The 27,889-nt window shown below is 44.7% G+C and overlaps 1 protein-coding gene across 1 annotated transcript; it reads left to right on the forward strand.

The window, feature by feature from the left end:
- The first annotated feature begins 118 nt into the window (after positions 1-118).
- Positions 119-26,711, forward strand: LOC112215711 (protein TASOR). The gene is given in 21 exon segments (XM_042299190.1): positions 119-546; positions 7,646-7,791; positions 8,058-8,150; positions 8,361-8,433; positions 8,947-9,038; positions 10,842-11,136; positions 11,660-11,765; positions 11,898-12,001; positions 12,482-12,591; positions 13,123-13,195; positions 13,311-13,385; positions 13,536-14,312; positions 15,049-15,359; positions 15,479-16,636; positions 16,639-16,791; positions 17,508-17,630; positions 18,027-18,186; positions 19,618-19,726; positions 24,187-24,365; positions 24,522-24,656; positions 24,851-26,711. Coding segments are annotated over 21 exon segments (5,985 nt in total). The 5' UTR covers positions 119-236; the 3' UTR covers positions 26,254-26,711.
- Positions 26,712-27,889: the final 1,178 nt, after the last annotated feature.

Raw genomic sequence — 27,889 nt, forward strand, 5'->3', positions numbered from 1 at the left:
CAAAAGGTAGACGCTCAGCCAGCCGCTGTCTCAAAGAAAGCTATTTGACTTAAGGGCCTGTAGGAGGCGCGGCTTTTCTTGAACGTAAACAGAGTGACGACAGCGCTTTGCAGTGGTGGAGAAGAAGGCATACGTCATTCACAATGGCGGAGACAGGGTGAGAAGGAGAGTGTGTTAGTGAAGCGGCGCAGTAACCAACTACATTGCCCGCGAAAGACGCTCACGGTGCCTGAAAAATGGCCCTGAACTCCAAAGTGGAGAGAAAAACGGACATACAGTGTCTGAAGGCCGGCGAGCTCGACGTGGAGAGCGGCGATAGCAAGAAAAATTCGTGGTCAGCCGCCATCTCGGCCACATCCAACCAAAATGGCGATCAGACTGGATGTGAAGACCGTATAATGCCGGAACAAGAAGCATCTGAGCGGCGGAGGAGCGGGCACACGGACACAAGAAGCTCCAATAATTCACCGCTACTCGGCCAGAGACCGGCTGAACAGTTGCCAAGGAGAAATTTTCAGATACCGAGGAAGATTAAGGAACGGAAAGGTTGTGCCCTTTCTCTACTATTTCCAACAGAGGCTGCCTTGTGTCATAATTCAAGTGCAGCATGTTGCAAACCCGCGTTCCCTACCGGCTGAATTTAGATGGTTGACATTGTTAAATGTGATCCATCTGCAGAGGGTAGCTAGTTTATTGCGCGCAAACCTCGTTATTGCCTTTGTTAACGTAATATCGGTTCCCGTACTCGGTCAGCATTGCAGGTAAGTTTCGGACCAGGCGCAAGGAGGGAAGCACGTGAAGAGACGCAGCCCATCTTGCCTGATTAATCAGACTGATAAAGGGAGGGACTATACAGATACTCCCGGTGCCCAAAATTGATGACGTATGACGCGCAGCGAGAGTTGAGTGGGGACGAACGGATTCGGTTCAGTCAGTCATAATGAGCCCCTTGTGGCTAGAAACTTCAGCGTGAATGTGAGACTTATCTGCCGGAGGTGGGACTTCGAGTGTTCAGAAACTTCCCGTGTTTGTCAGAGTATTTCAAATAAATAAAAGAAAACCGATTATAAAGGGAAAATCCAAACTATCTTTTTTTAATTTTTTTTTTACGTTAGTCCATTGTTGATACAGTCCCAAAATGTTTTGCATATCCTCAGTCAGAGTTTCAAGATATTTGACTTTCAAGAAGCAAAGAAATTTGGTGAAAATCACTAAAATAAATGTGCTTTAGCTGTTATCCTGGCCTGATATTGGCTACACCATCTAGCTCAGGGATGGGCAACTTTTTAAATGTTCATTTATTTAACAGTTAAGAACAAATTCGTATTTACAATGACGGCCTGAAGGGGAACAGTGGCTTAACTGCCTTGTTCAGGGACAGAACAATTTTCTTTATCTTGTCAGCTTGGGATTTTGATCCAGCAACCTTTCGGTTACTGGCCAAATACTCTAACCACTACGCTACCTGGGCATAGGGGCTACTCAGTTCATCATGAGGGGTCAGTGACTCGTGGGTCTGTACCCACACATGCAATCAGAGCTGTTCCTAGCCTTTTGTTGGGCCTCTCATTCACCCACCATGCGAGCAAAACATTTACAGAGAGATTTTTTTATTTTAGAGTTAATTTATTGCAATTCTACACATTTTGACATGGGGTGTGGAGAATGTACTTTTGAAGTAAGTTTCTACACTGCAACTTTTCTTTGACTAATTTTATGGGGTGGAGAGAATGGTTGTCAGTTTTAAAGCACATTTCTGGCAATTCTACAGATTTTTCCATATGGTGGGAGAGTGACTAACAAAATCAATGGGGGCCTGCGGTCAGAATTCGACCAGTATTACTACAAGTTTAGATAGCTGGCTAGAATAACTTACCAATCTAAAAACATTTGAGCTGACCTGAACTATTTGATTGACATAAGAGAAACTGCTGATGCACAACCAAATTTTGAAATTGCACCTTGTGTATTCTACTATCTTAACTCTCAACAGTAAAATAAGACCCCGACTCCTAATTTATAAAAAAAATAATTCTGAGTTCTCCATCTCTGATCTAGCTACCTTCCACTCCTTACTGCAGGACAGCAGTGCCCGGCAAGCGTGTGCAAACTCTCCCTATTTGACGGTGACATTCAGATGGTTACTATAAATATTACAAGTTATTTCTCATGTAGGCTGCTATCCCACTATAAATAAAATCAAGTGGGATGGAACAAATTATCCACTAGCTACCACAAGTGATGCAGCAGGCACTGCATCTCAGTGCTAGAGGCGTCACTACAGACCCTGGCTGTATCACAACCGGCCGTGATTGGGAGTCCCATAGGGCGGCACACAATTGGCCCAGCATCGTCTGGGTTAGGGTTTGGCTTGGGTAGTCTGTCATTGTAAATAAGAATTTGTTCTTAACTGACTTTCCTGGTTAAATAAATGTTAAATACAAATAAATGATACAGCTGCCCAGTGGGAAGCACCAGTGAGAATTGCACCTCGATACAACACCGTTGTACTGTCATTCACACCGGCTTTCTGTAACGTTAGCTAATTGGCATGTCATGGTGATGTCCAGATGGTGACCAATACTACAAGTTATTTCTCCCTCACCCATCAAAATAAACTTCACTTTCTTTGACAAGTTTGAACTAGCGTCATGCTTCTGTGGTTGCCAGTTAGCCAGCATAAACTATATCTGGGAAGGGCTCATCAGGACGACTGACTGAACCGAATCCATTTGTCTCCAGTTGACTCTCAGCTGTGCAACATACGTCATCAATTTTGGCACTAGGCGTGTCCGTATAGCCTCTCCCGACTGATACAATGGATAACGTGCATAAAGATGGCAGAATTCCAACATGTCTTTGTTTTAGCACCATCTACTGAGTTTTTAAACTATGGTGTGCGATATGGTTCAATGTGCCAATAAATCCACACAATCTACTTTTTAGATTTTCAAATTGGCCGCGTCTTGAAAATAAAATTGTAATCACGTATACTCTGCTAATGACCAAACAAAAAAAGAGTAACTGAAAACTTAGCAAAACAAGGAATTTGTGGTAAATGCATTGGGGCTGCCATCTTTGAGCACTTCCACTATTTAATTGGTATACAGTCTGAAACAGGAGTGCAAAATCATAGAAATGTTTCTTACAAACCAGAATGTTTAATCAAATTAAACTGGTTGTCTGTGCGGTTGGTCCTTCAGCTGGACATGCAAAACCATGTAAACATTCTGTCTTGTAAGGAACATTTCCATGATTTTGCACTTCTATGTTTCAGGCTATATACCAATTTAATTCTGTATCACAGTCTGATTAAACAGCCAACTGCCCATCAAGCCTCCATATTCCTTGGGTCTACACAGGCTGATGTGGAGAGAAAAAGTAGTTTTGATGATGGTAATTCAGCCGAGGACCCAATTTGAAGGCTTTTTGGTGGAAAATGACTATAGTGGTGAAGTCCACTCGGTTGCACAAACACTACACCCATCTAGACTGGTTACCATGGCCCTTCAGTGAAGCTTCAAAGATAGCCGTCGTCCCTTGTCTTCCATAATCGGTATCAAATCTGTGAAGATAAGTCCAGACTCTAATTTTATTCCCGTGCTCACTCGAAATAGTGAACCCATTGGCAATCCAGGAGTGTAGCCATACTGGGAGAAGCTGCCAAGGACTGTTTTGGTATTAGCTAGCTATCTAGGCTAGTTCATTATTCAGATGGGTTACTGTGCTGTTATTGGGCTTTTACATCAACCTTTTTTGGCGTCAGCATGCTTCAGTTCGGCTGGCGCTTACCCGAACCGAACAAATGTGCTGGCATACTCCTTTAAAAGACCTTCGCTTGAAAAAATGCAATAGTACTGTTTGTCCATTTTTGAGACGCCCTAGCCAAAATGGTCAGAATTAGTTTAAGATATCTCAAGAAGTCTGTCATTCATTTTGAGCTGTTTGCCGAGGAGATCTTAGTCGCGCAATTTTATATCTAACAAAGATGTTTGGTTCAGTATTTCTCAATGAAAAAATTAACATGAGAACAAGTTGTCTCTCGTTGAATGACAACAGACTTTATTGAAGAATCTCTACTGTTAACCAGTCACCGACAAAGGGGCGTAAACTTCGGCTTGCCTCCAGAAAAAATGTTTTAAATAAATAAATAACAAAAACGTCACAATCTTGTCATAATATATGCACAAACTGTTTCGTCTGGGGAGCATGCGGACGACTTTAGACTACTATGCTATGGACACCACCATGGGCAATGGAAGCCTGTTTTGTCAAGGGTCCACTGCTTGAATTGTCATCGGAAAGAATTCCAGCTATGCAATGGTGCCTGCTATATTCACAGGTTGTATGTGTTTGGTTTTGTAGTTGGGAAGATTCAGAATTATGATGGCACAGCCTGCAAAGTTCATACAAGTTGCTCTCATGGGCATATAACTACAGTGGGGCAAAAAAGTATGTAGTCAGCCACCAATTGTGCAAGTTCTCCCACTTAAAAGATGAGAGAGGCCTGTAATTTTCATCATAGGTACACTTTATTTTGGCCCATTCCTCCATGTAGATCTCCTCTAGAGAAGTGATGTTTTGGGGCTGTTGCTAGGCAACACGGACTTTCAACTATGACAGACAAAATGAGAGAAAAAAAATACAGAAAATCACATTGTAGGATTTTGAATGAATTTATTTGCAAATTATGGTGGAAAATAAGTTTGGTCAATAACAAAAGTTTATCTCAATACTTTGTTATTTACCCTTTGTTGGCAATGACAGAGGTCAAACGTTTTCTGTAAGTCTTCACAAGGTTTTCACACACTGTTGCTGGTATTTTGGCCCATTCCTCCATGTAGATCTCCTCTAGAGCAGTGATGTTTTGGGGCTGTTGCTGGGCAACACAGATTTTCAACTCCCTCCAAAGATTTTCTATGGGGTTGAGATCTGGAGACTGGCTAGGCCACTCCAGGACCTTGAAATGCTTCTTACGAAGCCACTCCTTTGTTGCCCGGGCGGTGTGTTTGGGATCATTGTCATGCTGAAAGACCCAGCCACGTTTCATCTTCAATGCCCTTGCTGATGGAAGGAGGTTTTCACTCAAAATCTCACAATACATGGCCTCATTCATTCTTTCCTTTACACGGATCAGTCGTCCTGGTCCCTTGGCAGAAAAACAGCCCCAAAGCATGATGTTTCTACCCCCATGCTTCACAGTAGGTACGGTGTTCTTTGGATGCAACTCAGCATTCTTTGTCCTCCAAACACGACGAGTTGAGTTTTTACCAAAAAGTTCTATTTTGGTTTCATCTGACCATATGACATTCTCCCAATCTTCTTCTGGATCATCCAAATACTCTCTAGCAAACTTCAGACGGGCCTGGACATGTACTGGCTTAAGCAGGGGGACACGTCTGGCACTGCAGGATTTGAGTACCTGGCGGCGTAGTGTGTTACTGATGGTAGGCTTTGTTACTTTGGTCCCAGCTCTCTGCAGGTCATTCACTAGGTCCCCCCGTGTGGTTCTGGGATTTTTGCTCACCGTTTTTGTGATCATTTTGACCCCACGGGGTGAGATCTTGCGTGGAGCCCCAGATCGAGGGAGATTATCAGTGGTCTTGTATGTCTTCCATTTACTAATAATTGCTCCCACAGTTGATTTCTTCAAACCAAGCTGCTTACCTATTGCAGATTCAGTCTTCCCAGCCTGGTGCAGGTCTACAATTTTGACAGCTCTTTGGTCTTGGCCATAGTGGAGTTTGGAGTGTGACTGTTTGAGGTTGTGGACAGGTGTCTTTTATACTGATAACAAGTTCAAACAGGTGCCATTAATGCAGGTAACGAGTGGAGGACAGAGGAGCCTCTTAAAGACGTTACAGGTCTGTGAGAGCCAGAAATCTTGCTTGTTTGTAGGTGACCAAATACTTATTTTCCACCATAATTTGCAAATAAATTCATTAAAAATCCTACAATGTGATTTTCTGGATTATTTTTTTCTCATTTTGTCTGTCATAGTTGTACCTATGATGAAAATTACAGGCATCTCTCATCTTTTTAAGTGGGAGAACTTGCACAATTGGTGGCTGACTAAATACTTTTTTGCCCCACTGTACATGAATTCTCATTTGATGTTGGATCTAGAATCTAGCCTATTGCTTGATGGATATGTCCCATGCATTATGTGACTAAATAGCCAATTGACCAATTTTCAGAATGCATATGCGTGATGCCAGCTCTGTTGGAAAATAGACTGGTGGATGAAATTTGTTTGAACATATTTAATCAGCATCATAATTGAGCACAAAGTGCATTGAGAGATCTTGGCCATTTGTGCATAAATATTGAATATAGGGTGGTAGGGTCATTTGGTGATCTGATGAAGTAGCATTAGATGAAGATAGGGAATTGCTATTGGTAGTGGTCCGCATTACAGTGCAGCCCCATCCTATCACTCTTAACAATGGCAACCATTTGGGATAGTGAAGCTCTTTAGTGTACTAACCATCTTGTATAGTTGGGGCATGTCTGTTGATGTTTTGATATGTTGTCTATCATACTGACCTCGTGTTCTGTGAACATCTGAGTTGTGGTCAATTCAATTTCCATTGGACATGGGACATTCCTCATAGCAATGACATTCCATTTTAGAATAGGACGGAATGAATTGACCCCAACTCTGGATCCCAAATGCCATTTCTTGCCATATTATTTTCCCAATGCGATTTTCCATACCTGGCAATTTATTAAACCTCTCCTCAAATTGTATTTGTCACATGCTTCGTAAACAAAAGGTGTAGACACTGAAATGCCTACATATGAGTCCTTTACCAACAAAGAATTAAAGATGAAATAGTGACACGAGGAATACTGTAAAACACAATGAATAACAACAGGCAAAAATAACATGGCTATACACTGGGAGTACCAGTAATGAGTTGAGATGCAGGAGTACGAGGTTATTGAGGTACATATAGGTAGGAATGAAGTAACAAGGCAACGGGATAGATGGACTGAGCTGTAGCAGTAGTGTATGTGGAGCAGCAGTAGCAGCTGCGTATGTGGTGAGTGTGAAAGTGTGTGTGGCGTCAGTAGGCATGTGTGCACGTGTGGTGTCATTGTAAGGAAATGTAGTTCATCCTGATTATGCTGCAGCACCATCCTGATATTCTGCAGTGCTTCCAAGCATTACAGACACAACACCACCTCCACAACCCTTATGTGCCCAATCCCAGATCGACCCTCTAGGCACTTGTGTATAAGCAATACGGAGAAGAAAAATCCACCTTGTCACTCGGAGGGAAGGTGGTTTAAGCATAATGCTAATACCTGTCTAATCTCTTGACATCTCCATAAAGTGCTTAGATGTAGGGGCAAGCTGTTCAGAATGCATATGCGTGATGCCAGCTCTGCTATGCTATTCCCAAATCAGAGTAAATGGGATTCTGTAAAGAACTGTCATTACAGTGTGAAACATGTTTTTCCAAGTCTGCCCCATAAACACACTTACTAATCCCTTTTGACAGTTTAAACTGACCAGATACCCAGAAAGTAGCCTATTAAATGCTTAAAAGTAAGAATGTATACAAATGAACAATGTCATCCTGTTTTATGTTGTGCCAACCACATCCCAAACACTAATCCACTGCTTCTCTCCTCCTAGGCCTGTACCGGTTTCTGCCCCCTGACTCCCGGGAGTTTGAGGGCCTTGTGAAGATTCTGTCCTCCTCCTACCTGGATGCATCGTCTAGAGGGACATTCTCCTACAGCAAAGCCAGGCTCATTCACAATGAGCTGCTGGAAAAAGAGGTAGCATCAGCAAGCCCCCCCCCCAGTTAGCCTCTGGCTGTTTGAAGTTTTGCAACAGCTCCACTTCCTAATGTTCAAACAAAACACATTACCCACTGCTGATATTGTCCCCAGACTGGCCCAAAATACAAATAGATCATTTTGCACGACCAATAACAAATACGTACTTCATATCTCCTTCACCCACCCACAAAACCAGTGTCCCCTTTATATTGCTGTGCTCACATCTTTTCTCATGATGCCATGGTTTCCTGTGTGTGTGCCAGTTCATTGAGAAGAGGAGGGAGCTAAAGCAGGAGGGCCGTACAGACCCAGAGCTGGTGGAGTCCTACTGCTTCATGTTCCCAGACAAGTCTAAGGTGAGCCTGAGGGCCTGCCTGCCTCACCAGGGCGTGTGGTACAGCTCATTGATTTACTACTCTGATCTGATGTTGCTGCTACAGTGAAGTCTGGATCTTTGGATTATGCATTAGGTCTACAATCTGAGTTTTGCTGCTTTACTCCTGGTTTTCCTTTAAAACCATTTTTCTTTCTTTTTTGACTTATAATTTGTGAATTACTTTTTCCAGCTCCCGTTGATTTGTGAGAAGGGTCTGTCCGTGGGACACTCCAGGATCACTGCACTCGGAAATCCAGCAATGGGTGAGTGTGTGTGTGTGCGCCTGTGTACTTATTACCAAATGTCATGCATTATGTTGTTTTTAGGGAGAGTTTGCAAATGTCAAATTTGTGCTGTTCACCTTCTAAGGACTGGACTCAGGAAGGACAGCTTTTCTCGCTAATGCACTTGTGATTTTGGGCCTGGTGTGTCAGTTTGAAGTTGATCTGCTTTTGAACAAGTTTAATGTTTAATGACTCTCTTTAAATTATGTAAAGCTGTATGCCTCAGCACAGTAAGGGCAGCTTTGTCCACTGATGGACACCTTAGCATTTCTACCAGATACAGCTACACTAAAAGATACCCAATACATGACCTAGCAACAGCTGAGTATTGTGGAAATATTTATTACAATACATAAACTACACTGCCTCAAACCTCAGTCATAAAATATTAGCCCACACACAGAATTAGATTTGCCAAAAGTGAAAGTTGTTTATGAATTGTTTTTGTCTCATTAGTTTGTGCTTGACATTACTTTTGTTTTGTCATTTCAGGTGTTTATCTGTCCAAATTCTCTGATTTGCTTCAAATGAACCCGTTTGAAGCAGGAACCTGTGGAGACATTGTTGTATTTAAAGTCATGAGGGTAAATAAATGTCCTATCTAACTCGAAACTATATGTATCTTATGAATACCTAGAAAATAGTTGCTTACATTGCTACAGCCTAGCGTTGAGTGCAACCAACATCACCTTTCGGCGAAATTCGCCGTTTTGAATCCAAAATAGGTGACCTATGTGATTCGTGTAGATCAGATGAGAAAAGTTTTTTTGGGGGGGGGCTTTGGATCACTACTGGCTGTAAGCAAACGAGTGATACGCATTTGGAGCAATACTGGCTGTATCCAAGGCTCAGCCAATTGTTGACATAACAACAGACTGCTTCACGCGACTGAAGAGAGAAGAGACAACCAATGTGCTGGTTACTGCATCAGGGCTCTGGAAAGACAGCGGGAGAGTGGAAAGGCAGTTTGTCAGTTACAGCAGTGTGTCCCCTGAACGATAACGAAGAGGTAGGTGAGAAGCCTGACCACGGAGACGGGGGGTGAGAAGGTGATGAAGTTACTTCATGAGCTGTAACCGAAAAACAACTGGCATTTGGAAAGTTTGAGGGAGAATAAGTGTGGTGGAATAAGTATTGTTAGTGTTGTTAAGTATCTTTCTAGCTGGATCGAATTCTCCGTTAACTAGCCAGAGAAATGTTGAGCAACATTAGCCAACTGACCAAATGATTGAGTTTATGGTGTGAAAATTAGCTGGCTAATAAAGTCAGACAGCTAACTAAGGTTATAACATCAGATGCGCAAGCGTTAGTAACCTAACCAATTCGCTATAGTATTAACTGGTATACGACTCCTTGCCATTCCTCAAGTTATAACGCGTTAATTGCTCACTGGACCCAGGCAATCTATGAACTGTTAACTAGCTAACGAACTAACTACTATCTGTGAAATTATGTTTTCCGTCTAATGCATGTGGTTCATTTTCAGAATGAGGGAGTTAGGTGCAAATGATGAGTTGCTTGTTAAACAAGTTGATTCAGGGATGAAGTGTAGCTGGAGCTGGGCCTGGCTTAAGCTGGATGCCACTATAGAGGTGAAAGGAACACCACACACACGGTCCCTCCTTTTCAATACAGTGGATTAAAAGGGGTATGCCAGGTGTACTCTGCCTGAAAGAGACCAATTATGCCAACAAAGGGTATCATGCTCTGCTGGCACATTGTAGAACAGATGTACGTCCACAGGCAGAAAGTGTACAATGTAATAATGTGTAGCCCAAAGATATTGCTTTTGTGTTGAACTTGACAGTAACACTTGTGTGTGAGTGAGGGTGGGATTGTTAAATGTTTTATTCGGTAAATGTTATTTTTTCACCTTGTGCACTTGATCAATGTCTACTATAGAGGCCACTATAATAGAGCAAAAATAGAATGCCTGTTTGTTTCATTCTACTTCTACTTTAAGATTTTTTCCCCCCAAGTGCAATATTTAGATGTGTGTGTGGTCACAAGCGTTCTATTATAAAGGCTGTCATGGCTAACTGCCATATTAGTGTATTGTTTTTTTCTCAAGACTTGAGTGTCATTTGCAGTAAAGTATAGGCAACAAATAACATTGGATTACTTTAATTTATTTTTTTTGCTGTGAGTTAGGTTCACATTAACCACTTTTTATTTTACACACAGAGACTGATCATGTAGATCATATTCTTTGTTTAATTATTTAAAACATGCATTTCCCCCTAGCAGGGATTTTTTGCATGTTTCAATACAAAAGAAAGTGTTGCCTTTTTGGGCCCTCACCAGTTTGCATCCCTGCAACATATACCAGCCTGTATACCACACCAGTTTAAATTATCTGTAACCCATTAAGTGTGTTTGTCCCTCAGGGCCGGCTGAAGAGCATCTTTGAGAACATGCCCAAGAGTGTACTGGACCCCACGCCCAAGTTTGACTGTCATGTCTCTAAGAACGCCACACGGGTCACTTCCCTGCTGTCATACAGGGCCTTTGAGCTCACGCAGCAGTATTTCTATGAGTTTGCTTTTGATGAGATCAAGTCTCGGCCCAGGCATGTGTGTCCATACGCTGTGGTGTCCTTCCAGTACAAAGGCAAGGAGTCTGCTGCTGCACCTATGGCTGCACACAGGTTCAACAGCACTGTCTGTGAAGGAGGAAGCAGAAGTACGCTCCCATTTCTTCTTTTTCACATTATCTCTCTGCTTTAATGTGTTTGTACTGAAGGATTTAGTAATTGTAGAGGTGAAAGTATTGTACCACTACCACATATCTACAGTACTAAATCCATGTGCATGTATAAGTGCGCATGTTGTGTGTGTATGCATGTGTGGGGCAGCAGATAGCCTAGTGGTTTGAACGTTGGACTAGTAACTGAAAAGTTGCAAGATCGAATTGACAAGGTTAAAATCTGTCGTTCTGCCCCTGAACAAGGCAGTTAACCCACTGTTCCTAGGCCATCATTGAAAATAAGAATTTGTTCTTTGCTGACTTGCTTAATTAAATAAAAAAATAAAAACTGTCTGTGCCAATGTTTGTTTTTAAGTAGGTATTGTAGCATGTAGTTTGATAGCTAGCTTGTATGTTGGCTGACTATGTCCATATTTAACCTGTGACTGGGGCCATTGTTTCTATTGCAAATGTAAAGTGTTTTGAATGCACTTTAAATAAAGTTTAATTTGCCTGTCAGGGAGGAGTAGCTACACTGTGTGGAGTGGGCCGCTGGTGAACAAGGGACAGGAGTTGTGCCAGGTGTGTCTGTGCTCCTCTACACGCCATTTCCTCCCTTTCAAACTGTGAGTACCCCTTTATTATCTATACACATATTTATTTCTATAACTAAAACATGGCTGTCAGTTGTAATTCATAGTTAATAAAGATTAAGTTATATAATAAGTAGATTAACGGGTGGTGTGTTCTATTTGCAGAGCGGAGAAGTTGGAGATGAGTATGGGGATGCAGCTGGACCAGGTGAAGAGGAAGATTCCCTCTGTTCTGTTTTCCTGGGACACCTACAGCGGAACACGAGAAGGTCAGAAACACTCCATACCTCTATAGCCTTACTCCTTTGGCTCATCTATTCTCTGACGAAGACAGCAGTACATAGGCATAGAACGGGGGTGTCAAACTAATTTTGCCCCTGGGGCCTCATTTGGTCTTCAACGAGGTCCAGAGAGGCCACACTGAAAATACATATTTCTTTGCCATCAACATAAAATTAAAAAAATGTCCTCTGTCCATCATTCTTGGAATTTTTGATGCTCCCTGACTGTCTAGCTTTCATTTCGGTGATTATTAGCAAGCTGGACACAGTCAAGAAACGGTGGACCATTATATCTGCACAGTTTCGATTTGGTTTGAGTCATTGTTTGACACCCCTGCTATAGAATGGCAACAACAACACTGAATCTGACTAACAACAATGTAGGAACTGTCACCCGGAGTCTTGATATCACTGTGTAGGTGTTTTTTGTGTGTTTTTTTTTTACCAAAGTGTGTGTGTGTGTTTCAGTGCTAAAGTGTGGGATGTACTGCAGCCTGTTTGAGGTGGTGGATGGGAAGGGAAAAGCGAGCACCAGCACTTTATCAGGACTAATACACAAACTGGAGAGAGAGAGGATGGTGAGTCACTCCCTGACTGTCCCTCTGGCGGATGTTTAATCAAGAAAGATAATACAGAATTATATATTTACAATTCAATGAAATGTACCTTGCATCAGCAAAAATCCTTAACGGGACATAAAAATAACACCTGACAATGTACAAACACATATAAGGGTTGGGGACTGTGCAGGGGACTACAAGTGATTAAAGAACATCACGTCACAGTTGAATGGTTACACATGAAGACTAGAAAAGGAGTGGGGAGGGGGATGCGGGGATGGATCATAGTGTCATACAGTACATCCTCCCAGTCTTCCATTTGGTCCCCCATGACGTTTGAAATGTGGAGCAGCTAAATTGTTCAATTACCTAGAAGGGGCGCTGTCATTTGTTCCCCATATGTTTTTAATCGGTAGAGCTAATGAGAATCAGGTAATTCCAATGCTGTAATGTTAAGTCAAGAATAGTGTTGCACAGCTGCAGTGTATGTATGTAAAGTGTTTGTTTAGATGTAGTGAATGTTAACATCTCGTTTCCCCCCCTGTGTAGGTGCTAGTGAAGCCTTTATTTGATAAAGGCTTTCTCTTCCTCTTGTCATCTACTCAGATGGTCAATCCCAAGGGTACGTCTTGTCTGTCTCTTATTACGTCTTTTTCGTTCTCACCTCTCATTTCTCAACTGATCTGATATGTTGTTTGTGTGGGTTATTACCAAGGAAGTTGTTTTGTGTATTCTAGAACGACAGGGGCGGTTTGAAAAGAGCCTGCAGGCACTGTTTATCTTTCAGGAGTCCAGGGGAGTCATTAAGTACAGTAAGTATTCTAAAATATCCTTCTTCAAACCACAGTTGCAGCTTATTTTTCCTTGATATGTGATTTCTAGTAAGAGCCTTTTATGTGCACCTTATGCACTTTTAACCACTACCTCCATTGACCATGTCCCTGCTGTCATTCTTCCCCCAGAGCAGGAGCCCCTGTCATCTGAGCCTCAGCCCCCCCTCTTGGTCTCCATGGAACCATTCATCCCAGCCCTGCACTACGCCCTGCTGAAGATGCGCTCCACCCCCGACATCAAGCACCTCAGCACCGGGGTGGAGCGCCAGGCCCTAGACTACCTGACCAGGAGGGACAGTGTCAGGGCCTTCCTTGTCCCAGAGTACCAACAGAACCTGGATGAGAGGGGCAGCATGCACCCCGCGCCCCGTCCCAAATCCAACATGGAGGGTCTGCTACGCTCCTACCTGCATGGTCCCTCCTCAGCTTACGTCCTCCCCATGGTCAAGGCCAGGGACATGATGGATAGGATCAACCAGCCCCCGTCTGCCCCGGCACCCACCACCACGGACTACAGCCCTGTGTCAGACTGGGGGGGCTCAGGAGGGTCGGACAGACCAGAGAGGCAGCCTCCAGAGAGCAGTAGCAGTAGGAGGAGAGGGGGGCCTTCCCAGACCCAGGCCCATTCTAACGGGGCTGCAGCAGGGACAGGGGCCCCTCCCCAGAGGTCCAGGCTAGCCCAGAGTGATTATGATAAGGAAAAGATGAAACAGCTTCTGAAGCTGATCCAGCTGCATAAGAAGGCCCTTGTGAAGGAGCCAGGGGAGAAGGAGAGGGACGAGGGGGGTGATGATGGGTCCTGGGAGGGCCCCCACGGCCTGAAGAGAAAACTAGAGGAGGACGAATCAGGAGCCATGTATAAATATCTACGGGGAGCCCACTTCAGCAACGGAGAGCCCAGTAGAGGTGAGCCTGTAACGTGTGTTTGTGTGAGAGAGCGGGATGGTGTGGGAGGGAGCAAAATATTGTATGAGCGGGGCCTCCCGGGTGGCGCAGTGGTTAAGGGCGCTGTACTGCAGTGCCAGCTGTGCCATCAGAGACTCTGGGTTCGCGCCTAGGCTCTGTCGCAACTGGCCCAAGGTTGCCAGGTGCACAGTGTTTCCTCCGACACATTGGTGCGGCTGGCTTCCGGGTTGGATGCGCGCTGTGTTAAAGAAGCAGTTGGGTTGTGTATCGGAGGACGCATGACTTTCAACCTTTGTCTCTCCCGAGCCCGTACGGGAGTTGTTGAGACATGAGCGATGAGACAAGCTAGTAGCTACTAAAAACAATTGGATACCACGAAAACGGGGTAAAAAAATTAAAAAATATTGTTTGAGAGAATGAATGAGTGAGTTGGTGTGGGAGAGAGTGATAGGTGGGTGTCGGTGTGTGCAAGACTGAAGAATAAGGGAAAGAACAAGTTTGTTCTTTCCCTTATAAGTTTGGTAGGGCAGTAGTGTTTAATAATAATAGTGTTTTAACATTTATACGCCAACCAAAGAGAAAATATTGATTTCAGGTTCTGATTTAACATTTAAATCTAGGCCTATATAGTCAATATCCTTTCTAACCTTTTCGTGTGTGTACTGTAGAAGCCTACCGTATAAACCTGGTAAGTGAGGCTACATCCATCCTAACCAAACTGTCTCCGTCCTCCCAGTAGCCCAGGGGGAGGAGGAGGAGGGGGAGGGTGGGAACTACAACCTGGCAGCAGTAATGGAGAGTATGGGGATCTACAACACTGACCTGAGGGACAGGGGCAACTCCTCTCAGGCCTCCTCAGCCAACGAGACCCAGCGCCTGCTCAAGATCCTGCTCTCCACCCTCAACAAGGCCATGGCCCAGGGTGCTGCCGCCACCGACCTGCCCGACCACGGGGAGCCCACCACGGGCACGGCCAGCATGGAGAAGCCCCTGGCTGGAGCGCCGTACGCAGGGCGAGTGGAGCAGGCCCGACAGGACTGCCTGGAGGTGAGATGTTTGTGAGAAAAAATGAAGTACGGACTCAGACATTTTGAATGTACTGAATCCTCTGGTGTTGTGATGGAGTATTGTGACTAACCATGGTGATGGTGGTGGTGTTTGTTTAGGAGCAGACGGAGTGCAGTCTGGCCAGCCTCTTCAGCCCCGGCTCTCCAGGAGAACTACACCACAGCTCAGAAAATCCACCACTCACCTTGGATCTGGCCTCTCACACAGACAAACCTTTCCCCTTCCTTGATGCTCTGACTGACGGCCACCTGGAGCAGAGGAGAGGTCTGGAGGGGGGTGAGAGAGGTCAGAGTGGTGACTCCCTTGAGCTGGAGACTGTTATGAGGCAAGCCTCTATAGAAAGGGTAGCCAGTGGGGCTTCCTTGGAGAGGGCTCTGAGGGGAGCCTCTCTGGAAAGGGACAAGGTTCTTAGAGGAGCCTCCCTGGAAAGTGAGAGGGTAGCCAGGGGCACCTCCCTAGAGAGGGACAGCAAGGTGGAGAGGCCAGCCAGGCCGTCCAGCACTCTGGACACCATCATTAGCCAGGGGCTCCACTGCCTCTCCAACTCCATCCAGGGCCTCATGGAGACCCAGAGGATCTACTACAACTCCCAGCTGTCCCCACGGCTGCCCCAGCGCCTCGCCTGGCAGCCCAACAGCTCTTTCTCAGACTTTGTGGCACCCTATGTCGTGTCTGTCCCTGTCCAGGGCCACGTCAACACCCTGTGTGAGAGGATGGGCCGACTGGTGCCCCAACCCCGCCACACTGACTCTGCTAAAGCGCATGGGGCTCGTTCTACCCTCTGTGCTCCCCTCACAACTGTGCCACCTCCTCCACATGCTCTCACCCCCGCCCCTCCCATGCCCTCTCTCCCCCACCTCCTCATCACATCCACCTCACCCCTAACCCTCCTATTCTCACTCTCCCTTCCCCACCCCATTCCCTCACTTCCATCCCTCACCTTCCACCCCCAACTGCCCTCGTCCACCTCCCTGACCCTGTACCCATCACGTCCCCCACCCCCAAGCATGTCCCCAAAACCAAAGCACAGCCCCCTCAGGATAAGAGCGCCTCTTCCTCCCAGAGCCGGCACAAACTTGGTACGGTCAAACAGCCACACAAGAACCCCTCCGCAGCACAGAAGCCCTCCACGAAGAGGAAGTTTGAGCCATCTTCCTCAGAGTGTGAGATCTACTCCCCTTCCCAGGCCACCATGGGCTCCCCAGAATGCACCCCAACCCGGCCTAAACAAGCCCCTCTCACAGCCCCCTCTCCCCTGACCCCGGCCTCAGCCGCTGGACTACTGATAGGTCAGCTGAAGCCTGAGGTGTTCAGCAGCCTGGTGGAGATCTTCAAGGACGTGCAGAAGAACACGGTCAAGTTTTACATCCACTCTGGAGATGAGGAGAGTGACATCTGTGTAGAGATCAAGGTACTGTAGGCCTCACTTATGATTAGCACCGATGTTGTCAATGTTTGCCCACAGATGAACTCCTTCTCACCAATGATTGAGCTAACGCTTCACCAATACCTTTATCCAATACCTTTATCCAAAGTTTCTCTGTCCACTGTAAATATCGCAGATTATCATTTTTCATCATGAATGTTGTTCTGGGGGCAGCTCTGCAGAGTGGCTACTTGCTGGCACAGCTAGTCATAAAATTAACTTTTAAACCTAACCTTAACCACACCGCTAACCCTAATGTCTAACCCTAACCTTAAATTAAGACCAAAAAGAGAATTTTTACAATATAGCCAATTTTGACTTTGCAGATGGCCCATCTTGTTGAAATCGCTCAGTTCTGCCTTCAGGACAAGACTCGTCCCAATAAATGTCAACCTGCATCATTATCTGCATTGTGAATGGTCACTCAGTGGCTTACTTGTCAAGAGTTCCCTCATGTTGTTGATCTACAAACATCATTAAAATAACTTTCTCCTCTGGAAGACGAGCAGAGTCCCACTTCATTGTACTCTCCTTGTTTTACTGCAGAACACTACTGCCATTAAAAAAACTGTTTACAATATTGCACGACTCCTCTTTCCCTCATTCCCTTATCTTCACCATGTCAATTTGATTTTGTGATGTGTGTCGATGTCTTTGATCCTGTTCTAAAGCCCTTATTTCTGTCTCTCACCCTGTGACAGGAGTATTTGATGAGCCTGGGTAACACAGAGTGTAACCCCCAGACATTCCTGGAGAAAAACAGCAATCTGGATAAACTGCTCATCATCATTCAAAACGAGGACATCTCTTCCCACGTTAACAAGGTAACATCATCATTATCGGCTGACTGACTGCCTGATTGACTGGCTGGCTGCTAGGATGAGTCATCATCGCCACGGCACCAGACAGAATGTCTGTCCAGATAGAATTCTCATTAGCCCCCCAGAAAAAAATTGGAAATAATGAAATTCTAATTGGACCTGTGGAATAGATTTTTAAATCCAACAAAAAACATGGATGCAGCACAGAGATAAACATAGTGTCATTAATTGAATATGTAGGCAGAGCTGGAAGACATGCTCCTCGCGGTAACTAGTCTGGCCATGGTCATTGTCTGTTTCACACAAATGTACATTTCAATGTTACGTGTTGAGGATGAATTTAAAGCTGTATGTATGTGTCCTATTTAATGATTTATTCTGAACCATTCCCCCTGTCAGATCCCAGCCCTGGTGTCGTTGAAGAAGCTGTCCATGGTGAGCTTTGCTGGAGTGGACAGTCTAGACGATGTGAAGAACCACACCTACAACGAGCTCTTCGTCTCTGGAGGATTCATCGTATCTGACGAGTTTGTCCTCAACCCAGACTTCATAACTCATGGTGAGCCGCCTAAATTGGTCTCCGCAAATCTCCTTAACAGTCATTGTTAACAGTCACGTGGGTTCCACGTGTGAATATCTTGAGTTTTCGGTCACCGGTCCTTTCCATGAAGTTGGATAAATGCCATCGTTAGAGGATTTTGAAATAACATGCAGCTATACTATATAAACTCAGCAAAAAAATAAATGTCCCTTTTTCAGGACCCTGTCTTTCAAAGATAATTCGTAAAAATCCAAATAACTTCACAGATCTTCATTGTAAAGGGTTAAACCCTGTTTCCCATGCTTAAACCATAAACAATGATCATGCACATGTGGAACGGTCATTAAGACACTAACAGCTTACAGACGGTAGGCAATTAAGGTCACAGTTATGAAAACTTAGGACACTAAAGAGGCCTTTCTACTGACTCTGAAAAACACCAAAAGAAAGATGCCTAGGGTCCCTGCTCATCTGCATGAACGTGCCTTAGGCATGCAGCAAGGAGGCATGAGGAATGCAGATGTGGCCAGGGCAATAAATTGCAATGTCCGTACTGTGAGACGCCTAAGACAGCGCTATAGGGAGACAGGACAGACAGCTGATCATCCTCGCAGTGGCAGACAACAACACCTGCACAGGATCGGTACATCCGAACATCACACCTGCGGGACAGGTACAGGGTGGCAGCAACAATTGCCCGAGTTACACCAGGAACGTTCAATCCCTCCATCAGTGCTCAGACTGTCCGCAATAGGCTGAGAGAGGCTGGACTGAGGGCTTGTAGGCCTGTTGTAAGGCAGGTCCTCACCAGACATCACCGGCAACAACGTCACCTATGGGCACAAATCCACCGTTGCAGGACTAGACAGGACTGGCAAAAAGTGTTCTTCACTGACGAGTCACGGTTTTGTCTCAGTTGATAGTGAGAGGACGTTTTTCTTTTGTTTGCTGAGTTTACTCATTTGAAACAGTATTTGGTCTGATTTTTTACCGTTAGAATTCCATTGTTGCTTATGTACCATGCAGCTGCCATTACTGGGGCGGCAGGGTAGCCTAGTGGTTAGAGCATTGGACTAGTAACCGAAAGGTTGCAAGTTTGAATCCCAGAGCTGACAAAGTACAAATCTGTCATTCTGCCCCTGAACAGGCAGTTAACCCAATGTTCCTAGGCTGTCATTGAAAATAAGAATTTGTTCTTAACTGACTTGCTTAGTTAAATAAATACAAGAAATACATTCTGGTTAGTAAAGTGTTCATAGATTGACTACATAGCAGAAGGGCATAAGCCATGTGTTTTTTTTGGAGGGGAAAAGACTGAACTCTCATGACAGGTCATTTATGTGGGGGGCGGGGGGGTCAGTACGAGTATAAAGTATTGTGTGTTAATGTGTTATTGTGTTTCCTGTGCAGACCAGTAATGCGTTGTGTATTATTGTGTTTCCTGTGCAGACCGGTTGCAGGCATTCCTGGGGTTCCTAGAGGAACAGAGCTCTCCAGAGAACCCCTGGCAGTGGAAGATCCACTGTAAGTCCCAGAAGAAACTCAAAGAGCTGGGCAGGTCAGTAATTACCTCCACTATTACCATTGAGCATGGCCATCTGCATAGGTCTATGTCAAGCCATTCAGTAACATCGTCCAGCCCATACAAAGACTGGTAAGAAAGTCTATCAACCAATAAGGAATGTTTCTGGGAGGTTCAAAGTAGTAATAGTGGTGACGTTTATAACGCTGAGAAAAAAAATAATAATTAAAAAACATTATTAAACATAGGACATGATATCATGCTCTCATCAATAACTTTTTTTTCATCTTATGTATTTAGATTTTTTTAGTATTTATTTTATTTAATTAACCTTTTTTTTAACTAGACAGGTCAGTTAAGAACAAATTCTTATTTACAATGACGGCCTACCAAAAGCCCTCCTGCGGGGACGGGTGCTGGGATTTTCAAAAAAATTATACTTAAAAAAATAATTCCGGACAAAACACCACGACAAGAGAGACAACACTACATAAAGAGAGACCTAAGATAACAGCAAGTCAGCAACACATGACAACAAAATGTTAGCAACACAACATGGCAGCAGCACAAAACATGGTTCAAACATTATTGGCCACAGTCAACAGCACAAAGGGTAAAAAGGTAGACACAACAATACATCACGCAATGCAGCCACAATTGTCAGTAAGTGTGTCCACGAATGAGTGTTTGAATGAAGAGCTTGAGATAAAACTGTCCAGTTTGAGTGTGTGTTGCAGCTTGTTCCAGTCGCTAGTTGCAACGAACTAAAAATACAAGTGACCCAGGGATGTGTGTGATTTGGGGACCTTTAACTGAGGCTCCCAAGTGGTGCAGCGGTCTAAGCCACTGCATCTCAGTGCTTGAGGCGTCACTACAGACACCCTGGTTCAATTCCAGGCTGTATCCCACCCGGCTTTGATTGGGAGTCCCATAGGGTGGCGCACAATTGGCCCAGCATCGTCCGGGTTTGGCCAGTGTAGGCCGTCATTGTAAATAAGAATTTGTTCTTAACTTCTCTGGGATATGAACTGAACAACAGCCAGTGAAATTGCAGGGCGCCAAATTCAAAACAACAGAAATCCCATAAAATTCCTTAAAATTCCTCAAACATACAAGTATTATACACCATTTTAAAGATAAACGTCTTGTAAATCCAGCCACAGTGTCTGATTTCAAATAGGCTTTTACTGCGAAAGCACACCAAACGATTATGTTAGGTCAGTACCTAGTCATAGAAAACCATAGAGCCATTTTCCAGCCAAGGAGGGGGCTCACAAAAGTCAGAAATAGCGATTAAATTAATCACTAACCTTTGATCTTCATCAGATGGCACTCACAGGACTTTGTTACACAATAAATGTGTGTTTTGTTCGATAAAGTTAATCTTTATGTCCAAAAACCTCATTTGAAATTGGTGTGTTATGTTCAGAAATGCATTGTCTCAAACAAACATCCTGTGAAAGTGCAGAGAGCCACATCAAATTACATTACAAAATAAACATTGATAAAAGATACAAGTGTTATGCATGGAATTATAGATAAACTTCTCCTTAAATGCAACCGCTGTATCAGATTTCAAAAAGGCTTTACGACGAAAGCACACCTTGCGATGATGTTAGGTCAGCACCTAGCCACAGAAAAACATACAGCCATTTTCCAAAGAAGGAGAGGTGTCACAAAAGTCAGAAATAGCGTTATAAACATTCACTTACCTTTGATGATCTTGATCGGAATGTACTCCCAGGAATCCCAGTTCCACAATAAATGGTTGTTTTGTTCGATAAAGTCCATCATTTATGTCCAAATACCTCCTTTTTGTTCGCGCGATTAGCCCAGTAATCCTAATGCGCGATCGCTTAGTGCCGACGAAAAGTAAAAAATGTTATATTACAGTTTGTAGAAACATGTCAAACGATGTATAGAATCAATCTTTAGGATGTTTTTATCATAAATCTTCAATAATGTTTCAACCGGACAATTCCTTTGTCTTTAGAAATGAAAAGGAACGCAGCTACCTCTCACGGCCACGCGCATGATTTAGCTCATGGCATTCTGCCAGACACCTGACTCAAACAGCTCTTATTCGCTCCCCCTTCACAGTGTAGCCTGAAACAAGGTTCTAAAGACTGATGATATCTAGTGGAAGCTGTAGGAAGTGCAATATGACCCCATAGACACTGTATATTCGATAGGCAATGAAAAACTACAAACCTCAGATTTCCCACTTCCTGGTTGGATATTTTCTCAGGTTGCCTGCCATACGAGTTCTGTTACACTCACAGACATCATTCAAACAGTTAGAAACTTCAGAGTGTTTTCTATCCAGATCTACTAATTATATGCGTATTCTAGCTTTTGGGCCTGAGTAGCAGGCAGCATGATATCATGTTTTATGTTTATTTTTATTGTTTTCTTGTTTCTCGAAATTGTTGCAACCCCTATTACTAGCCTGTTCAATCTCTCTTTCGTATTGTCTGAGATCCCTAAAGATTTGAAAGCTGGCGCGGTCAGCCCCCTCTTCAAAGGGGGAGACACTCTAGACCCAAACTGTCATAGACCTATATCCATCCTGCCCTGCCTTTCTAAAATCTTTGAAAGTCAAGTTAACAAACAGATAACCGACCATTTCGAGTCCCATCGTACCTTCTCCACTACGCAATCTAATTTCCGAGCTGGTCATTGGTGCACCTCAGCCACGCTCAAGGTCCTAAACGATATCATCGATAAAAGACAGTACTGTGCAGCCATCTTCATCGACCTGGCCAAGGCTTTCGACTCTGTCAATCACCACATTCTTATTGGCAGACTCAATAGCCTTGGCTTCTCAAATGACTGCCTCGCCTGCTTCACCAACTACTTATCAGATAGATTTCAGTGTGTCAAATCGGAGGGCCTGTTGTCCAGACCTCTTGCAGTGTCTATGGGAGTGCCACAGGTTTCAAATTCTCGGGCCAACTTTTTTCTCTGTATACATCAATGATGTCGCTCTTGCTGCTGGTGATTCTCTGATCCACCTCTACGCAGACGGCACCATTCTGTATACATCTGGCCCTTCTTTGGACACTGTGCTAACAAACCTCCAAACGAGCTTCAATGCAGTACAACACTCCTTCCGAGGCCTCCAACTGCTTTTATATGCAAGTAAAACTAAGTGCATGCTCTTCAACCGATTGCTGCCCGCACTGTCCCGCCCGACTAGCATCACTACTCTGGACGGTTCTGACTTGTGAATATGTGGACAACTACAAATACCTAGGTGTCTGGTTAGACTGCAAACTCTCCTTCCAGACTCACATTAAGCATCTCCAATCTCCAAAATTAAATCTAGAATCGGCTTGCTATTTCGCAACAAAGCATCCTTCACTCATGCTGCCGAACATACCCTCGTAAAAGTGACTATCCTACCGATCCTTGACTTCGGCGATGTCATTTACAAAATAGCCTCCAACACTCCACTCAGCAAATTTGGATGTAATCTATCACAGTGCCATCGGTTTTGTTACTAAAGCATCATGTACTACCCGCAACTCCGATCTGTACGCTCTCGTTGGCTGGGCCTCACTACATATTTGTCGCCAAACCCACTGACTCCAGGTCATCTATAAGTCTATCCTAGGAATTGCCCCTCAGCTCACTGGTCACCATAGCAACACCCACCCGTAGCACGTGCTCCAGCAGGTATATTTCACTGGTCATCCCCAAAACCAACACTTCCTTTGGCCGCCTTTCCTTCCAGTGCTCTGCTGCCAATGACTGGAACGAATTGCAAAAATCACTGAAGCTGGAGTCTTATATCTGCCTCTCTAAATTTAAGCATCAGCTGTCAGTACAGCTTACCGATCACTGTACCTGTACACAGCCAATCTGTAAATAGCACACCCAACTACCTCACCCCCATATTATTACTTACCCTCTTGCTCTTTTGCACCCCAGTATCTCTACTTGCACATCATTATCTGCACATCATCACTCCAGTGCCTCTATGGCCTATTTATTGCCTACCTCTCTACTCTTCTACATTTGCACACACTGTACATAGATTTTTCTATTGTGTTATTGACTGTACCTTTGTTTGTGTAACTCTGTGTTTGATTTTGTCGCACTGCTTTGCTTTATCTTGGACAGGTCGCAGTTGTAAATGAGAACTTGTTCTCAACTGGCCTATCTGGTTAAATAAAGGTGAAATTTAAAAAATGAGGGCTGCAGTAGATATCTCAGATGAGATTGCGATAGGGAAATACAGAGATGACCAGTTTACAGAGGAATATAGAGTGCAGTGATGTGTCCTATAAGGAGCATTGGTGGCAAATCTGATGGCTGACTGGTAAATAACATCTAGCCTGTCAAGAGCACCCTTACCTGCCGATCTATAAATTATGTCTCCATAATCTAGCATGGGTAGGATGGTCATCTGAATCAGGGTTAGTTTGGCAGCTGGGGTGAAAGAGGAGCGATTACGACAGACAGACATCCCCACCCCCTCTCTCCTCTCATAGGTTGAACAGTGATGCCATGGCTCTTCTGAACCTGCTAACAGCCTATCAGAAGAAGCACCTGGTGGAGTTCCTGCCTTACCACGAGTGTGACGCCCAATCACGTCAGGCCCCTGATCTAGACTGCCTGGTCAAGCTCCAGGCTAACCACACCCAGCACCGCCACATCATCTTCCTCACAGGTATCACCACCATCATAATTTTCACAACATTATCATTTATCATCCTCTTCCTCACTCACTGCTTTGAGAATCTCTCTATAAGGCATTTTTCTGTTTGTAAATCAGAATATTTACTTTTCCAGTTGAGCACCCCTCTTTTGTTGTTTGCCCCTAAAGAGAGGCGGTTTGAGATGTTCCTGCAGTACTCCAGGAACGGCATAGTGATAGCGAACATCGATGACATCATGACAAGTTTTCACAGCCTAATTGGCTGCAGCGATCTGAACGAGCTGCCCACGCCACCCTCTACTGGTGGGTATCATGAACAATGACTTCACAATTCAAATGCATAATTCTTTGTGATGGCAAGATATTTGTGAACAAAATTTTCAAAAACGTGTGGCCAAATGTGAAATATTTTACTTGAATGTATCTATAACCTTTTCCTTCTCTTCCCCTCGTCCCCCCTCTCCTCTCACTTTTTCTCCCCTCTACTCCTCTCTCAGTAGTGCATGACGAGTGTGTAGAAGAGGAAGATATGTCGCTGGACTCTGATGACGACACCCAAAACCAGCTTATCGCCAAGCCCCCTGCCCAAAGCCAGGAGGGGGGAACAGGAGAGGGCATGGGGGACGCAACCAAGCAGCCCCCCTTACCTGAGTCAGACGATTTCCGCCCCCCTCTTCCCGACCAGCTCAACACCCCTGGCCGACACACACCCTCCTCCCTCTCTTACTCCAGCGGCACCGCCAACCTGGCCGACTTCGCTGCTCTCAAATCAGCCATCTCCCAGTTCAAAGCCTCTAACCAGGTTGGGAGGGCAGGCTTGGCAGACGTAGGCAGCACTTCGCCAGGAGCGTTTGCTGTCAACCCCCACCAGAGCTTCCTGTGTCCCTCCACCCAGTGGGCATCCTACTCTGGCTCCTCCGGCTACACGGCCTACCCCGCCTCACCCTGCAGCAGCAACCAAGAACAGGACTACAGACACCCAGCCACAGCACCTACTACAGCCCCAGGCTCCACTCTCACCACAGGGCCTCTGACCAGCCAGGCCCCCCTCACCCTAGCAGACATCCCCCAGCCTCCCCTTCCACCACATCTCACATTGGGTGGGGCTCTGTCTCAGTCATTTAGGATGCCTGGCTCTGATACGGGAGCAACAGGGGTTGGTGTTGGAGCATCCTTCTCTATAGCCAGCAGTACTAGCATTCTGTCAAGCACAGCCATAGAGGTCTCTTCCTTTTCTCCATCCACTGCACTTACATACTCAGACCCTGCTGTTGCCTCCTTAGGCCTGGGCTATTCTCAGAGCGAAATGGCCCAGCTCGGCTACCTGGAAGGGGTCAGCTCCAGCACTAATGGGACCCCCACCCAGCAGGGGGACAGGACACTCAGTGGGCCTGGGGAGAGCCCATGGGGGTTAGGAGGTGGAACACCTAACAGCCAGGGAGGGGCCACGCCTGGCTCTGTTTCCCACAGCAGTCTCACCCAAAGCGGGGAGAGGGAGAGGACAGGCACTCCTGGTGGCAGTACCCCTGGAAGTCAGGGGGGCCGGACTCCAGTGAACAGTATAGAAAGCCTTGGAGCGGGCATGGCTATTGCCTCTGTAGCCACCAGGGGGGGCTCAATAGCTAGGCCAATGCTGCCAATCCTTGGAGGTACTGGAGGTAGTCGAGGCGGCGTGGCCAGTGTACATCCACTCAGCGATGGTCGCTTCAGCTGTATAGGTGCCATGCCTGGACAGATGGATGGGGGTATGGAACGCGGGAGCATGGTTTCTAGGGGAATGGGTCCCGGGTCGTTAGGGGAGTGCCGAGGTAGAGGAACCCCACCTGGAGGCCCCTGGCCCAGGCCAGGTGAACAAGATTACTACTCAGATTACACATACTCACACAACTACTCCCCCTGAACAGACGATCATAATTATAGAGAGGGGGTAATGGGCACGTCACACTGGTAGAGCTGAATGTACATATTTACTTGTCATAAACACATTGAATTGATACTGGACAGAAGGATCCTGTTTTTTTTTACAAATAAACTTGATACAGGCAGTGCCGAGTGTCGTTACTGTCGTGTATAAACGTACGCTCTTTACATGTGAGCCTTTTCAGACCCCTGTTCCAACCACTATATTTATAATTGCCAAGAAATGTAATGACCTTCCACTCTTTTCGGTTTTGTTTTATTTTTTGTTATTTTCGGTTTTAGAACAGTTTCTGAACAAGGGGGAAGAGACAGGCTATTTTTTTTTAAAGAAAAAAAAAACATAAGTGGAAGGCACTCACTTTTCACTGTTGGTTTTCTTTTTTACATCCTTGGTTGTTCAAAGAAGAATATCTATTAAAATAAACATGTTTCAAATCATATGTCGCTTTGATAACTATTAGCATAATCATGATGACTGGCAATCTAAAAGCATGCACCACAGCTGTCACCACTTGTTATTGAGTTTTATTTTTGTTTCTACACCTGGAGATCAAACCCTTAGGTTCATGATGAGCTAGTTGTCCTGGCAGCTTTTTGGACATATGAGGGTTAGTCTGTCATGGAGGCGTTATAAGCCAATCGATGGGAGCTGCAAATCTGTACTAACAATTTGGTATATAGTGCTAAGAACCTCCAAAAATCTGAATGACATCTCTTATTGGTCTAATGGAGTCTAGCAACCGCCGGGTTCAGAAGTATAACAATAGTAGGCCCATCAAAATAAATGGGACTTTGATAAGGTTGAGAGCCATGTCATAGGAGAGAATAAAATAGAGCATGGTCCAAAAACAATTGAGTTTTTGCTCCAGTTCAGGACTAACACCAAATTCATCAATACCTTGATATTGTGTAAATTGTGTAAGTGCTGGGCTTGACCAACATCCTGCATACAACATAGCTTAGGTCAGCACTAGGGTATTTTTTTTTTTAGACAATATCAGAGGAAGTGGAATAACCTGTCTTGTTGTTGACATTTAGAAAGTTTGCATAGAAAATAGATGTGACAATTGCCTCCTACGGTGCGTTTCCATTGAACGGTATTCCACCGCTTTTCTATGGCAAGCCTAAATAAGTTCAGGAGTAAAGATTTGCTTAGCAAGTCAGATAATAAGTTGCATGGACTCACTCTGTGTGCAATAATAGTGATTAACATGATTTTTGTGTGTCGATGAGTGAGAATTAAAAAAAAAAAAAGAAGTTTAATTCAGGTTATAACACAACATGTGGATAAGTCAAGGGGTATGAATACTTTCTGAAGGCACTGTACATAACGTGTTGAAACTAAGTTGCAAGCTATTTTTGTTGCAAGGTTTTGTAAAACAATTGTCTTCCAGGTGCAGAAAGAGGCTAGAGAGACCCAAAGACATATTGGTGGAACTGCAATTCGGACTTAAGGCGCTACTACGACTGCTTCCTTAGTAAGCGGACCTACTGTCAGAACTGGTGCTTCTACTCGTCCTGACATGGTTTCGAGGCCTGTTCATAAATCCTGCTCCCATAAATGTGCTTTGTCAAAGGACACTTTCATTGTAAATAAAATTGGCTTCATACAGTGC

This window comes from Oncorhynchus tshawytscha, linkage group LG16, assembly GCF_018296145.1.
Source record: "Oncorhynchus tshawytscha isolate Ot180627B linkage group LG16, Otsh_v2.0, whole genome shotgun sequence".
NCBI classification, from domain to species: domain Eukaryota; kingdom Metazoa; phylum Chordata; class Actinopteri; order Salmoniformes; family Salmonidae; genus Oncorhynchus; species Oncorhynchus tshawytscha.